Source organism: Antechinus flavipes, chromosome 2 (assembly GCF_016432865.1).
Source record: "Antechinus flavipes isolate AdamAnt ecotype Samford, QLD, Australia chromosome 2, AdamAnt_v2, whole genome shotgun sequence".
Taxonomy (NCBI): Eukaryota; Metazoa; Chordata; class Mammalia; order Dasyuromorphia; family Dasyuridae; genus Antechinus; species Antechinus flavipes.
In genome coordinates, this window is record NC_067399.1 from 343,905,074 (window position 1) to 343,922,955 (window position 17,882).

The 17,882-nt window shown below is 32.9% G+C and overlaps 1 protein-coding gene across 3 annotated transcripts in view; it reads right to left on the reverse strand.

Annotated features, from left to right (window-relative positions):
- Nucleotides 1–17,882, reverse strand: part of TXNDC16 (thioredoxin domain containing 16) — a 117,210-nt gene that overhangs the window by 36,324 nt on the left and 63,004 nt on the right. For all 3 annotated transcript variants that reach the window (XM_051977947.1, XM_051977945.1, XM_051977946.1), the window contains exon 12: nt 16,314–16,446. In XM_051977947.1, coding sequence (XP_051833907.1) covers nt 16,314–16,446 — 133 coding nt within the window. The remainder of the gene's footprint in view (nt 1–16,313; nt 16,447–17,882) is intronic.

Here is a 17,882-nt window from a genome sequence, read left to right on the forward strand (position 1 = left end):
CTATTTCCTCCAATAGTGAATTTAAATTTTCCTTTTAAGAATTTAGATGCAATGCCATTTGGTGCATATATGTTTAGCACTGATATTCTTCATTATTTACAGTACCTTTTGGCAAGCTATAGACCCCATGATTATCACTTTTAGTTAGGTCTATTTTTGCTTTTGCTTCATCTGAGATCACAATCACTACTCCTGCCTTTTTTATTTCAGCTGAGGCATAATTGATTTTGTTCTAACTTTTTACTTTAACTATTAATGTCTATTTCAATTATGTTTCTTGTAAATACCTTAGATTTTGGTTTCTAATACATTCTACTTTCCACTTTTTTTTATTGATGAATTGATTCCAATCACATTCACAGTTGTGATGACAAACTGTATTTCTTCCAATCTATTTTCTTCTGTTTGTCAATCTCTCTTTTTATCCTGCCCCATCCCTGAAGTCTTTTTTGCTTCTAACTACCTCCTTTATATGTGGTTCCTTTTATAAACTTCCCTCTTTCTCTTCTCCCCTATCCCTCCTACTTTCCTTTTTGATATATTTTTGATACCAAATTGAATATGTGTGATATATGAATATGCTCATATTATATATATTATATGCATATATAATACATATAGTATATATGTACATCTATACATAAATCACATACAAAATAATTATTTTGGTATTCAGTCATTTTCAATCCTTTCAGATCCCATTTGATATTATTCTTGACAAAGATACCGAAGTAGTTTATCATTTCTATTTCAGTTCATTTTATAGATAAGGAAATTGAGGCAAACAGTCATATAGCTAGAAAGTGTTTGAAAATGAACTTAAACTCAGGTCTTCCTGATTCCAAACCTAGTTTTATATCCACAATGTCATCTAGATGTCCATGTGTGTTTGTGTGTGCATTTGTATATGTTTACATATACAATATGTATACAAAACAAAAAATACATATAAAGCATGTGGTTTATATATATATATATGTATGCATGTATATCTGTGTAGTGCGGATAGATTTCCATATATAATAAAACATAAATATGTACACATAAAATTGCATTTATTTATTTCTTTCCTTCTTTGATCCAATTTGAATAAGAAGTTCAAGTATTGCCAGGCCCTCTCATGATTTTCCCTTCCCCTTTATTTTTTAATTATTTATTAGTTTTTGACATTTACTCAGATAAGACTTTGATTTCAATTTTCCCTCCTCCCTCAAGTAACCCGCCACCAAGAAGGTAAAATCATAGGTTATACATATACAATCATGAAACATTTTCCATATTAGTCATGTTGTGAAAGAATCAAAACAAAAAGTAAAAACCATTAAGGGAAAAAAACAACAAAAGTGAAGAGTATGTTTCAATGTGCATTCAGATTTCAAGAATTCTTTCTCTAAATGTGGTCAGTGTTTACCATAATGAATCTTTTAGAATTATCTTAGTTCATTTTATTGGTGAAAAAATTCTATCAAAGTAGATCGGCCATAGTTGCTGTAAAGTATTCTCTTACTCACTTCACTCAGCATCAGTTCATGCAAGTTTTTACAGGGTTTTTCTGAAATCAGCCTGTTCATCATTTCTTATAGAACAATAGTTTCCATTATATTCTGATTATTTTCTGATATGAGGGCTATTAGGAACTTTTCAGGGCTACTTTCTACCTATTATGTCCTGCTTCTCTCATGGAGACATCATCAGCTAACTATGCTTCTCATTGATATAAAGATTGAGATGAGGTTGAAATCATTTTAGTCAAAACCCTTAATGGTTTGCACTACATGTAATTAAGTACAAATAGTATTTTTCTAATTTAATTTCAAAAGAGTAAGGCTCTTATAAATGCATTATTTCATCAGAGTAGGTATTCCCTCTAACAATACAGTCAACTCTATCCAGCCTATTACAGTAATCAGCCATGTCCTCCTGTGAATTCATGACAGGGACCCACTCAGTGTGATGGAAGTTTTCTGAAATTCTCTTTATATTGCATAGATGGATATGGAAGATGTGAGCAATTCACTAAACATCCCTAATTCTTGTTGCTTTGCTTACCCATGTTTTTTTTTTCCCCTAATTATTATGCTCTCTGATGACATCTTTTATGACTTTTACATAATTCCTCATTTGTAATATACTGCAATCTGCTCATATCCACCATATGATTCTTGATTGTCCTTGAGTAATCCTCGATTTAAATTCTTTGGAAATTCTATGATTCCAGAATTTATGAGACAGGTTTGTCTCAGCTTCTGTGAAAAAAGATTTAGAAGCAAAGAAAGAAAAGGAAAGGAATTAAACTGGAAAACTATGAAATTCTGTGTCCTGAACTTAGGAAGAAATATAGAAGACTTTGGGGAGGAGAAATATGGAGAATTCAAGATAAATAGAGGAATATTTAAAAAACAACTTCTAAGTCTATAGTCAATTCCTAACTTTATAAGAAGAAGAACAGAATAAGGAATTATCAAGGCGATATGGAGAGATATACTCAAGGAAAAAGATTTAAGAAGAAGGAAAAGAAAAAAGTAGTTGGCAAGATAAAGTAAATAAAGAAGATAACACAAATTGGATGAGGGGCTAAAGTAAATTGGTAGACAGGTAGAACTGATTGAATATTTAGTGTGAAAAAGAGATTTGAGATTCTACTGGAAGGAGGAGAAGGTGGGCACTCCAAAAAGTAAGCAGCTGGATATTATCCAAAGCATGACGTAATAGAGACTTGGACATAGAAGTTATCAAGTGAGAAGTTATCCAATAAAAACCTGAGGGGAAAAAAAAAAGAAAAGCAGTGGTACATCTAAATCTATATCACAAAGAAATTAAAAAGGAAAAAGATGTAAAAAACATTTATAATAACTAATTGTGGAACAGTAAAGAACTAGAAACTAATACAAAAAAGTTTCAGAGAAACCTGGGAACAACTATGTGAAGTGACGCAGAAAAATTTGTACAACGATATAAAAGTGAATTATATTGAAAGACTTGCCAATATAATTTTGAAAAATTCAATATAATTATCAACCATAACTGTCAATCAATACTACCCACCTTCCTGAAAAAGAGGTGATAATCTAATATGCAGAATTAGCCGAACACATAGGGACATGGCCAACATGGAAATTTATTTTATTTAACCATGCATATGTTAAAAGGATTTTTATTTATCTTTATTTTTCCATAGCGGGGAAGAGGAAGAAAAAATGCTTAATAAATATTTTAAAAATAAATTTAATTTAAAAAAAGTAGTGGTTATGATTCCTTGTTCAAATCATTGTTTTGTCAAATTAATAATCATTTATTTTAAGGTCTACTGCATTCCTGGTTCATGTTTCATGATAACAGAGAATCTTTCAAAATTAATAAAAATTAATAATTGTCACCTACTTGTGATATTTTAAGCAAGTCTTAAAAAGTATCTCCAAAAATAGTTATCCAGTGAAAGCAAGGGAAAGAAAACTGATTTTGGAAATGAATATCAAGATACAGAAGGTTGAATGTGAGAATGCAATTTGGACTTCTGAATCATGTCCTAAAATACAGGAAGGAGAAATATCTGGCTAGGAATGGCATGCATCAAATAAAACTTGGTAAGAATTTGTCTAGCAGATGTCTTCTAATCAATCAAAAGAGCTTCAAATTGAAAGAATGAGGAAGAGTGAAAGTAACCTATACAAGCTAAATACCATAAAAAATTGCCACAAATAAAAAACAATCAGTTGAAACATTCATAAGTTCAAAGGACAAAATATTCTAAGAACAAAGTAGCAAAATCCCTGATTTCAACCATCTACACACAAATGCCTAAATTTTAGACAACAAATAATAAAAGATCCTAAAACAAGAAGAAAAATTTGGTCTTATAATTATTCTTAAGATTTGGTAGAACAAGGGCAGCGGATAGAGAACTAGCTGTAAAGTCAGAAGGACCTGAGTTCAAATCTGCTCTCAGACACTTAACATTTCCTAGCTTTGTGACCCTAAGCAAGTCACTTAACACCAATTGTCTCAGGGGAAAAAAAAAAAGATTTGGTAGGATAAAAGTCATGACTGAACTTTGGATATGGATAAGTATACTTTTCAAAAGAAATGGGATAAATTCCAATACTTGTGATGGAGCCATCTGTATCAAGAAAGAGGACTGAATATGAATCACAACATAGTTCTTTTCCACTTTGTTGTTGTTGTTTGCTTGTTTTTTGCTTTTTTTCCTCTTTTTTTTTTTCCCTTTTTGATTTGATTTTTCTTGTGCAGCATGATGAATATGGAAATACAGACAGAAGAACTGTTTAACATACATTGGATTATTTGCTATCTAGGGGAAGGCATGGGGGAAGAGAGGGAGGAAAATTTGAAACACAAGGTTTTGTAATGGTGGAATGTTGAAACCATCTTTGCATATATTTTGAAAATAAAAAACTATAATTTAAAAAAAAAGAAAAGAAAAGAAACGGGATAGGTAAAAAGAAATGATGGGAATAGCCCTGGATTGTAAGAAGGAATTCCACTAGAGAAAATCTAGGATTTTTAGGGGACTTTTAGGGTGTCATTTTCCTTATTTCCTCAACTATTTGTAAAGCCTCATCAGATAGCCATTTGCTTTTTTTATTCTTCTTTTTCTTTGAAAAATATTATGAGCAATAATTACAATATTAGGAATCTCTGTCCATACTTCTTCACAAGTTTTATCTCCCAAATCTAAGCCCTTAAAACCGCTCATTACTTCCACTTCATATTCAAGGGATTTTTTTTAGATTAAACTTATGTGGTCTGATGGTTTTCCCTATCTTTTTTCAATTTAAGTCTGAATTTTTCAACAAAGAAGCTCATGCACAGTCAACTCTAATACTTGTTTTAACTGACTGTCTAGAGCTTCTCTATCTTTAGTTACAAAATATATAATTAATTTGATTCTAATACTGATTCTGGTAATATACATGTGTAAAGTCACCTTTTAGGATATTGAAAAACAACCAGAGTTGTTATGAGCAGTTATTTTGACAAAAATCTTTCAGTTGTTGCCCTGCTTAATTCCAAGGCCAAATTTGCCTATTATTCCAATTTAATTTGGATTTTGATTTCCTATTTTAGCATTCAAATCTCCTAAGATGAATGTGACATATTTTTGAGGGAAGGGATAGGGTTATTGTTTCTAGAAGACAATGTAAGGTTTCATAGAACTGGATCAACTTTGCACAGATTTGTATTACTGTGATGTTAAATGGCTTCTCAGCAAATTCAACAGCTTCCAATAAACTCTAGGGTCAGATACAAAGGCTTTTGTTTGAAATTTAAAGAACTTTACAATCTGATTCCAACAAATCTCTCTAAGATAATCTATGCTCTAGGCCATATGCTATATTATTTATGATTTATGCTTTATGATTTAGGCCTTCTTACATTCTTCACACAAAAATATACTATCTTTTATAACCAGGTTTAACTACAACTTTCTATAAGGTACCGATTGATACTGTCTATACCTAAAATTATTTTATACTTATGTATAATAGAGTGTTACATAAATAGCATACTGTCTCCTTATTTTGTAAACATCTTCAGAAGAGAAATTTTTTGTCTCTCTAGCCCCAATATATAACATATAGTAGACACTTTTAATAAATGTTTATTATTAAGTATGTCAATTTTTTCCCTGCCAAAAACAGAGCAGTTTTTTGTTCTGTCTAAATGATAACTTTATCCTATAAAAGATAGAAAAACTAACAAGGGGGAAATTTTTTTTTGCTTTGGAAATTTTAAATTAAATTTGATTCTCATCAAATGAGAAATGGGTAGAAAGATGAAAAATGAAGACAATGAAGATGAATTTGAAGACAAATGATTGCTACCTACTAGTTTGTAGGAAAGCCTGATGTAGTTTGCCATATATCCTTGATGTGAATAAAAGGAGATTTGAAAGTATTTTTGGGAAAAAAAAAAACTAGAATCCCATGGACAAAATAATGAAGTTAGTCTAAGAGGAATTGGAATCTCTTAAGAATCCAATTCTGAAGTTACAAAAGAAAACAATTTCAATTAGGCAGACAGTGGGAACTCACTAATCAATTCCATTTTTTAAAAAAATGTATAGAGAAGAGTCAAGCAAGGGAAGGCATGGTTCCCTATAAGAATAGTGCTATATCTCAAAATGAACTGAGATCAGTTAAGGGAAGCTTGGGACAATAACAAAAAACTTTTTTTTTTTTTTTTTTTTTTTGCTTTAATGGTAAAAAGAAAGATCAAAGATAACATAGCACTCTTGCTTAGTGTGGATGATATGATAGCAACTGAAAACAGAAGAATAAGAAGGGTACAAAAGAAGACAAGGGTTTTGTTTGATAGAACAAAAATACACATTTTTTAAAAGGAAGTTGCTATCCAAGGTAGATAAAAGAAACATTAAGAGTACCTAGTTGATCTTGAATACTCATGTGATCCAGTCCAGAAAAACTACATATTCAAGCGACTAAAAGAATATATCAGAAATAGTATGGAAAACAGAAAAAGTACTGAAGGAAAATTGTTCTAATTACAGGAAAAGAAAGATAATAATAAAGTCAATCAATTAAAAAGTGAATCTTGTTTCTATCCTAGCAAAATTTAAGAGGGAAACATTAAAGAGATTAGTTCACATTAAACCAAGAAAATGAGCAATACAAAAAGGCAACATGATTTCATCAAAGAATGGTCATGTCAAACCAGCCTTGTTTCTTTTTTGACAAGGTAACTAAATTGTAAAATCAAGAAAATGCTATAGAATTAACCTAGATTTATGAAGCATTTAATAAAACATTTTTTTTTACTTAATAGTATTTTTTCCTAATCATATAAAAATAATTTTTAACATTCCTTTTTTAAATAAGATTTTCAAGTTCCAAATTTTTTCCCTCTCCTTCCCCAAGATAACAAGCAATTTGATATAGGTTATAAATCCACAATCATGTTAAACCTATTTCTACCTTAGTCATATTAAGAAAATGGAAAAGCTGTGAAAAAGAAAAAAATAAACAAAACCAGAAAGTCAAATAGTATGTTTCATATATTGTATCTAGGATATACTGCAACATATTTAACATATATAGGACTGCTTGCCATCTAGGGGAGGGGGTGGAGGGAGGGGGAAAATCGGAACAGAAGTGAGTGCAAGGATAATGTTGTAAAAAAATTACCCTGGCATGGATTCTGTCAATATAAAGTTATTATAAAATAAAAAAAAATAAAAATAAAAAACAGCTCCCAATCTTCAAAAAAAAAAAAATAGTATTTTTCAATCTGCACTCTTGAGTTCTTTCTCTGGATACAGATAGTATTTTCAATCATGATCCTTGGAATTGTTTGGATCATGGTTTACCTGAGAAAGTCTAAATCTATTTTAGTTGATCATTATATAATGTTACTATTACAGTGTACAATGTTCTCCTGGTTCTGTTCACTTCACTTAGTACCAATTCACATAAGTCTTTCCAGGCTTTTCTGAAATCTGCTTACTCGGGGACTTCCGGTTAAGATGGCGGAGAGGAGGCTCACAGCTGCATAAGCTCCACGCTTTCTCGCACTATCCACTTCATTACAAGCCTCTGAATCAATGCTTGACTGAAAAAAAACCCACATATAGTTACCAAGAGAAGCCATCCTTGAGATCCGCCAAGAAAGGTCTGTCTTTACTTGAGGGCTGGGACGGTTTTGGATCGGTCACAGGCTGAGGGCAGCGGCAGTGAGAGCACGGGAGCAGACTGGAGAGGGGGTGGGGAGTGATCGCAGCCGTCTCTGCGGGGAGAGCTTCGCTACAGGATTAGATACTTTGCTCTGGCAGCAAGTCAGCAGCCCAGCAGAGAAGCTAAAAACACCGGGGCTGAAGAATACAACCCCAAACAGCTGGAGTCTCTCGGGACCTGGCCGTCCCCCCCTTCCCCTCCCACAGTGACTCAGCACGCTCTGGGCTCAGGCGCACACAGTCCTGCTAGTGCCTCACTGCTGCCCCCTGCAGTCTGTAGAGGAAGCTCGATAACACCCCCCCTCCCCCCAAAGAAAGACTCCAGTTTTTTCTGTTTTTCTTTGGTAGTTTGTCTCTGATTAATAGACAGAATGAGCAAAAAGCTGAAGAGGACTTTAACCCTTGACAGCTTCTACACAGATAGAGAGCAGACTCTAAATCCTGAGGAGACTAAAAACAGGCAGTCCCCAGGTGAATCCCCAAAGGAGGAGATCATCTGTTCCTCAGCACAGATGAACCTCATAGAAGTGATTAAAAAGGCTCTCACAAGGGAGCTAGAAGAAAAATGGGAAAAGCAGAGTGAGGCTTGGCAAAAGGAGAGGGAAGCTTGGGAAAAGGAGAGGGAGGCTTGGCAAAAGAGCCTGGAGAAAGTTAAAGAGAGAGTGGATAAAGAAGTAAAATCCTTGAAAAATAGGATTGGTGAACTGGAAAACAAAATTGGCGAAATGGAAAAAAATTCCACAGAACAAAAGAACTCAATGGGACAATTAGAAAAAGATTTTAAAAAAGTGAGTGAAGAGAATACTTCACTGAAAATCAGACTTGAACAAGTGGAATTGAATGACTCGAGGAGACAAGAAGAATCAGTTAAGCAAATCCAAAAAAATCAAACAATGGAGAAAAATGTGAAATACCTTCTGGGGAAGACAACAGACCTGGAAAACAGATCCAGGAGAGACAATCTGAGAATCATTGGACTTCCAGAAAAACATGATGAAAAAAAGAGCCTGGACACTATTTTCCAGGAAATTATCAAAGAGAACTGCCCAGAAGTCATAGGAACAGAGGAAAAAATAAACATTGAAAGGATTCATCGATCACCCACTGAAAGGGATCCTAAAATCAAAACACCAAGGAATATAGTGGCCAAATGCCAGAACCCTCAGATGAAGGAAAAAATATTGCAAGCGGCTAGAAAAACCCAATTCAAGTATCAAGGAGCCACAATAAGGATCACCCAGGATCTGGCAGCATCCACATTAAAAGATCGAAGGGCCTGGAATATGATATTCCGAAAGGCTAAGGAACTTGGTATGCAACCAAAAATAACTTACCCAGCGAGAATGAGCATCTTTTTCCAGGGTAGAAGATGGACATTCAACGAAGTAAGCGAATTTCATCTATTTCTGATGAAAAAACCAGAACTTAACAAAAAGTTTGATCTACAAATATAGAACTCAAGAGAAATCTAAAAAGGTAAAGATTAATCTTGGAAACTATATTTTGACTATATAGATGTATAAAGAATACATGTATACCTTGTTCTAGAAATTGATGTGGAAAGGACATTGTATCAGAAAAAGGGTAAAGTGGGGGTAGTACATCTCATGAAGAGGCATAGGAAACCTATTATTATATCTGAGAGAAAGAATGGAGGGGGATGAATATAGTGGGTATCTTACTGCCTTCAGAATTGGCTTTAAGTGAAAAATCTTAAGACATATTCAATCTATGGTGAAACTTCTCCCACCTCATTGAAAAGTGAGAAGGGAAAAGTGAAAAGGGAAGGAATAAGCTAAGTGGAAGGGAATACGGGAACTGGGAGGGAAAGGGGTAAGATAGGGGGAGGAACTCTAAGGTGGGGGGAGGGATACTAAAAAGGGAGGGCTGTGAGAAGCAAGTGGTGCTCACAAGCTTAATACTGGGAAGGGGGGGAAAGGGGAAAGAAGGGAGAAAAGCATAAACCGGGGTTAACAAGATGGCAAGTAATACAGAATTGGTCATTCTAACCATAAATGTGAATGGGGTAAACTCCCCCATAAAGAGGAAGCGGTTAGCAGAATGGATTAAAAGCCAGAATCCTACAATATGTTGTTTACAGGAAACACACCTGAAGCGGGGAGATACATGCAGGTTAAAGGTAAAAGGTTGGAGCAAAATCTACTATGCTTCAGGTGAAGTCAAAAAAGCAGGGGTAGCCATCCTGATCTCAGATCAAGCTAAAGCAAAAATTGACCTAATTAAAAGAGATAAGGAAGGGCACTATATCTTGCTAAAGGGTAGCATGGATAATGAAGCACTATCTATATTAAACATATATGCACCAAGTGGGGTAGCATCTAAATTCTTAAAAGAGAAACTAAGAGAGCTGCAAGAAGAAATAGACAGTAAAACTATAATAGTGGGAGATCTCAACCTTGCACTCTCAGAATTAGATAAATCAAACCACAAAATAAATAAGAAAGAAGTCAAAGAGGTAAATAGAATACTAGAAAAGTTAGATATGATAGATCTCTGGAGAAAATGTAATGGAGACAGAAAGGAATATACTTTCTTTTCAGCAGTTCATGGAACCTATACAAAAATTGACCATATATTAGGACATAAAAACCTCAAACTCAAATGCAGTAAGGCAGAAATAGTAAATGCATCCTTTTCAGACCACGATGCAATGAAAATTACATTCAACAAAAAACCAGGGGGAAGTAGACCAAAAAATAATTGGAAACTAAATAATCTCATACTAAAGAATGATTGGGTGAAACAGCAAATCATAGACATAATTAATAACTTCACCCAAGAAAACGATAATAATGAGACATCATACCAAAATGTATGGGATGCAGCCAAAGCGGTAATAAGGGGAAATTTCATATCTCTAGAGGCCTATTTGTATAAAATAGAGAAAGAGAAGATCAATGAATTGGGTTTGCAATTAAAAATGCTAGAAAAGGAACAAATTAAAAACCCCCAGTCAAACACTAAACTTGAAATTCTAAAAATAAAAGGTGAGATCAATAAAATTGAAAGTAAAAAAACTATTGAATTGATTAATAAAACTAAGAGTTGGTTCTATGAAAAAACCAACAAAATAGACAAACCCTTAGTAAATCTGATTAAAAAAAGGAAAGAGGAAAATCAAATTGTTAGTCTTAAAAATGAAAAGGGAGAACTCGCCACTAACGAAGAGGAAATTAGAGCAATAATTAGGAGTTACTTTGCCCAACTTTATGCCAATAAATTCGACAACTTAAATGAAATAGAAAAATACCTCCAAAAATATAGCTTGCCCAAACTAACAGAGGAAGAAGTAAATATCCTAAACAGTCCCATCTCAGAAAAAGAAATAGAACAAACTATCAATCAACTCCCTAAGAAAAAATCCCCAGGACCAGATGGATTTACATGTGAATTCTACCAAACATTTAAAGAACAATTAACTCCAATGTTATATAAACTATTTGAAAAAATAGGGATTGAAGGAGTCCTACCAAACTCCTTTTATGACACAGACATGGTACTGATACCTAAACCAGGTAGGCTGAAAACAGAGAAAGAAAATTATAGACCAATCTCCCTAATGAATATTGATGCTAAAATCTTAAATAAAATATTAGCAAAAAGATTACAGAAAATCATCACCAGGATAATACACTATGACCAAATAGGATTTATACCAGGAATGCAGGGCTGGTTCAATATTAGGAAAACTATTAGCATAATTGACTATATCAATAACCAAACAAACAAAAAGCATATGATCATCTCAATAGATGCAGAAAAAGCATTTGATAAAATCCAACATCCATTCCTAATAAAAACACTTGAGAGCATAGGAATAAATGGACTTTTCCTTAAAATAGTCAGGAGCATATATTTAAAACCATCAGTAAGCATCATATGCAATGGGGAAAAACTGGAACCTTTCCCAGTAAGATCTAGAGTGAAGCAAGGTTGCCCACTATCACCATTATTATTTAATATCATATTAGAAACACTAGCCTCGGCAATAAGAGTCAAGAAAGAAATTAAAGGAATTAGAGTAGGCAATGAGGAAACCAAACTATCACTCTTTGCAGATGATATGATGGTATACCTAGAGAACCCCAGAGATTCTACTAAAAAGCTATTGGAAATAATTCATAATTTTAGCAAAGTAGCTGGCTACAAAATAAATCCCCATAAATCCTCAGCATTTTTATACATCACCAACAAAACCCAACAGCAAGAGATACAAAGAGAAATTCCATTCAGAATAACTGTTGATACCATAAAATATTTGGGAATCTATCTACCAAAGGAAAGTCAGGAATTATATGAGCAAAATTATAAAAAAGTCTCCACACAAATAAAGTCAGACTTAAATAATTGGAAAAATATTAAGTGCTCTTGGATCGGCCGAGCGAACATAATAAAGATGACAATACTCCCTAAACTAATCTATTTATTTAGTGCTATACCAATCAGACTTCCAAGAAAATATTTTATTGATCTAGAAAAAATAACAACAAAATTCATATGGAACAATAAAAAGTCGAGAATCTCAAGGGAATTAATGAAAAAAAAATCAAATGAAGGTGGCCTAGCTGTAGCTGATCTAAAATTATATTATAAAGCAGCAGTCACCAAAACCATTTAGTATTGGCTAAGAAATAGATTAGTGGATCAGTGGAAAAGGCTAGGTTCACAAGACAGAATAGTCAATTATAGCAATCTAGTGTTTGACAAACCCAAAGCCCCTAACTTCTGGGAAAAGAATTCATTATTTGATAAAAACTGCTGGGATAATTGGAAATTAGTATGGCAGAAATTAGGCATGGACCCTCACTTAACACCATATACCAAGATAAGATCAAAATGGGTCTATGACCTAGGCATAAAGAACGAGATTATAAATAAATTAGAGGAACATAGAATAGTTTATCTCTCAGACTTGTGGAGGAGAAAGAAATTTGTGACCAAAGATGAACTAGAGACCATTACTGATCACAAAATAGAAAATTTCGATTACATCAAATTAAAAAGCCTTTGTACAAATAAAACTAATGCAAACAAGATTAGAAGGGAAGCAACAAACTGGGAAAACATTTTCACAGTTAAAGGTTCTGATAAAGGCCTCATTTCCAAAATATATAGAGAACTGACTCAAATTTATAAGAAATCAAGCCATTCTCCAATTGATAAATGGTCAAAGGATATGAACAGACAATTTTCAGAGGATGAAATTGAAACTATTACCACTCATATGAAAGAGTGTTCCAAATCATTATTGATCAGAGAAATGCAAATTAAGACAACTCTGAGATACCACTACACACCTGTCAGATTGGCTAAGATGACAGGAAAAAATAATGATGAATGTTGGAGGGGATGCGGGAAAACTGGGACACTATTGCATTGTTGGTGGAGTTGTGAACGAATCCAACCATTCTGGAGAGCAATCTGGAATTATGCCCAAAAAATTATCAAATTGTGCATACCCTTTGATCCAGCAGTGTTTCTATTGGGCTTATATCCCAAAGAAATACTAAAGAAGGGAAAGGGACCTGTATGTGCCAAAATGTTTGTAGCAGCCCTGTTTGTAGTGGCTAGAAACTGGAAAATGAATGGATGCCCATCAATTGGAGAATGGCTGGGTAAATTGTGGTATATGAATGTTATGGAATATTATTGTTCTGTAAGAAATGACCAGCAGGATGAATACAGAGAGGACTGGCGAGACTTACATGAACTGATGCTAAGTGAAATGAGCAGAACCAGGAGATCATTATACACTTCGACAACGATATTGTATGAGGACATATTTTGATGGAAGGGGATTTCTTTGACAAAGAGACCTGAGTTTCAATTGATAAATGACGGACAAAAGCAGCTACACCCAAAGAAAGAACACTGGGAAACGAATGTGAACTATCTGCATTTTTGTTTTTCTTCCCGGGTTATTTATACCTTCTGAATCCAATTCTCCCTATGCAACAAGAGAACTGTTCGGTTCTGCAAACATATATTGTATCTAGGATATACTGCAACATATCCAACATATAAAGGACTGCGTGCCATCTAGGGGGGGGGTGGAGGGAGGGAGGGAAAAAAAATTGGAACAGAAACGAGTGTCAATATAAAGTAATTATTAAATAAAAATTAAAAAAAAAAAATCTGCTTACTCATCATTTCTTATTTTATAATAGTATTCCATTACATTCATATATCACAATTTATTCAATCACTCTCCAACTGATGGGCATCCCATCAATTTCCAATTCTTTGTCACCACTGAAAGAACCATTATAAGTATTATTGTACATGAAGGTCTTTTCCCCTTTTTTATGGCTCCATTAAAAATGCATTATGTTCTAATTTTCCCACATCTTCTCCAACATTTATCATTTTCTTTTTCTGTCATATTAGTCAACCTCACAAGTATGAGGTAGTATTTCAGAATTGTAATTTGAATTCCTTTATTCAATAATAATTTAGAGCATTTTTCATATGATTATTGATAGCTTTAATTTTTTCAGCTGAAATTTTTGCATAAAAGATGGAGAGTTGTAGAATATATGTTAATTCAATTATATGGATCTAAAACTGGCTGCATGGCTGGATTCTGCCTAAGTATTTTTAGTGAAAGTGAATAAAATAAATATTTGTGAGAGAGGAGCATGGTAGAACATATCAAAGCTTATATTCTGCAATTATCTTATAACATAAGCAAAACAAGCTTTAAACGGATATGTGGCTTAGATATAAAGTATAAGTGACATCATAAGCAAATTAGAGGATCAAATAAGAAATTAAGTCTATAGGTAGGGCAAGAGTTCATGACCAAATAAGAGATAGGATTACAGAAAGTAAAATGGGCAATTTTGATAACATGAAATTTTTAAAAAAGTTTTTCCACAAGGAAAACGAATGCAGGTAAATTAGAAGAAAAGCAAAACATGATGGGTGTAGGGGTGAGAAAGTTTTACAGCAAATTTTTCTGATAAAGATCTAATTTCTAATAATAGGGAAGCAATCCAAATTTATAACAAAAGTCATTTCACACTTGATAAATTATCAAAGCATATGAACAGGCAGTTTTCAGAGGAAGAAATCCATGTTCTCAACAGTCATTTTTAAAATGTTCTAAATCTCTAAAAAAAAAAAAAAAGATTATATTTGAGGTTCTTATCTTCTATCACATTAACAAAGTTGACCAAAAAAAAAAAAAAGGAAAATGACAAACATAAGAAAGATTATGGTTAAAAAAAAAAGTAAAAGTATGGAATTTGCCTGGATAGAATTTAATAAGTGGGAAGACATGTATCATAAGTGGAACTGTGATTGGTCTAGCTATTCTGGAAAGCAATTTGGAGAAACGCCCAAAAAGTACATAAACTCTACATATACTTTTACTCAGAGATAGTACTACTAGGTTTATACCACAAAGAAATCAAAGAAAGAGGTAACAGTCATATGTACAAAAATATTTATGGCAGCTTTTTTTGTGATGGCAAAGAATTGGAAATTATGGGGGTATCCATCATTTGGGAAATAGCTGAACAGTATAGTAATATGTATAAGATGGAACACTGTTGTGCTATAAGAAATGATGAAGGGTTTGGTTTCAAAGAACTCTGAAAAATTTTATATAAACTGATGTGAATAAAGTGAACACTTTTATATAGTAAGAGCAGTATTATAAAGACAAACAATCTGGAAAGGCTTAAAAACTCCTATGTGATAACCAATCGTTATTTCAGAGTATTCATGATAAAATAAGCTACTGACCACGAAATAAGGCAATGAATTCAGAGAACTAAGCATTTTTTTTAGTTATGCCCAATGCAGAAATGTGTTTTGCTTGACTGTGTTTATAGTTTATACGTTTATAATAGGCTTTTTATTTTTCTTGCTTTCTCGGTTTATGGGAAGAGGGGACAAGTAAGGGAAAAAGAGAAAATACAAAGCTGAAAGTAAAATAAAATTGAAAAAAAAAAAGAACTCAAGGTCATATCCATGCCACAGTGAAGTATCAAGGTATGACTTTGATGTCTTAGAAGTCAGGAAAACCTGAGTTAAAATTCCACCTCAGACACTTTCTAGCTGTGTGAATTTCTAACTCTATAGGCTTTAGTTTCCTTTTCAATAAAACATAAATAATAATAGTATCTATTTCAAAGAGCTATAGTGAGGATCAACTAAGATAATATATATAAAACTCTTTGTAAGCCTTAAAGTATCATATGATATACAGAAGACAGTATTATTTAAAAGATTAAAATTAAATATTAGGACCTTCTAATGGAAACATTTTCCCATAAATACACAGAAGTTTCTACACCATGGAAAAGGCCATAAATCAAAAAGAACTGATACTCAATTAAATTTTTTGAAAATCTATGGACAAGACAATCAATACATATCATAGTCTAGTGGACAATGATCAATATTACAGTTAAAAAAAAAATCGTAACTATTGACTTTAAAAGTCTCATTTTTCAAAAGATCTTTCTATAAGTAAATGAACAGAACTAAAAATAAATATATTTTATTATGGAAAATTAACAGATAGGATTCAAAGCAAATTTTAATTATGATAGAAAAAAATCACAACAAGCATTACCTAGATTTAGCGTCTCCATTTCATCTTCTTCATATTCCTTAGCTGCCTCATTATTTTGGACAGATGTGTTATTTTCCACAAGGGATATTATTGAACTAGCATCATGTAAAACCAAGTAGTCAATTGGTATTCCCTGAAAATATTAAAATGTTCATATAATTAAGAGTTTGTTTAATTAAATACATACCAAATGGTTATGTGACCTCTAAGCATGTAGCAAAGAAAAAAGTGATATATTTTTCCCATTTAGCACAATATTTTTACTATCTATAAACTCTAATTTTAAAAAAATGATGAGAAAATTCAAATAGAATCCCAGTTTCACAAACAATATTAAAAAAAAAAAAACACTTAAGCTACTGATTAAAAAGTTTAATAGAAGTGCTCAAGGACAAAATCTGATATTCTAATAAATACAAATCTCCAGATTGGCACAATTCCATTAATCACTACTTTTTATGGATATAAAAATTACCTCTATCAAATCAGTTGACAAGACAGCCAGGAAGATTCAAAAAGATTGAAAAGGGATTAAGGTAGGTAAGGAAGCTAATTGGTCATTTTGATTATTATGAGGTGGAAAAAAAATCCCTGTTCCGAAAAAATATGAAAATAAATGAAGACCCTAGCAATATAACAGTGAATATTACACCTCTATAAACAAGTATTATGGTGATACAGTAGACAAGAGTGCCAGGCCTAAAGTCAGGAAGGCTCAGCTTCCTATATTCAAATCTAGCCCCAAATATTTCCAACTTGTATGACTCTAAGCAAGTCACTTAATCCTGTTTTCCTCAATTTCCTCTGAGTTAGAAAAGGAAAATGCCAACCACTCCAGTATCTTTGCCAAGAAAACCCCAAACAGGGTCAGAAACAGGACACAATTGAAAAACTATTGAACAACAAATAATGGGTAGTTACACACATGAGATATGACCAATAAGATGATATGGATATGCTTTCAGAAACTAAAAGATAAGAAAGATTTTACATTATTTTCTAAAAACTATACAATTTATACCTATTCCTCATGAGGACTTGCTACCTCCACCTAAAAAAAAAAAAAAAAAGTCCCTTGTATTTACTTTGCAAGTGACATTTAGGAAGAGCAGTAACAAAAAATATAGGATGTTACTAACTCTAAGCCTTGTAACAACTGAAGTATTTTCCCTTCCTTGACTCATTACTAAGCTTACTGAAAGAACCACACAGAAAGTAACTGAATGATGTCTAATCCAAAACAGTGAATTTGCTGTTTCTCCCTTCTCTTTTTCTGTTGTATGCAAATGAGGGAACTAAAAGGATTAAGTGATTAATTGTGGAAACTGAATGAAACATACAGACTCCATCTTGTGACTTAATTCTGCAGCTAGTTCAGGTTCCTTTCTATTCAATAACAGGTCTAATCCAAATCTGTCCCGTGAATTATTATGGGAAGTGGGAGAAAACTTTATTACATTGTTTGAAACCAGCCCTTAATGGTTGGGAAATTGGATTTCTCTACCTGCTAATTGGAGACCCTTAATTGAAGATCTAGATTCTAGATTGTACTAACCAGAAATTCAATAA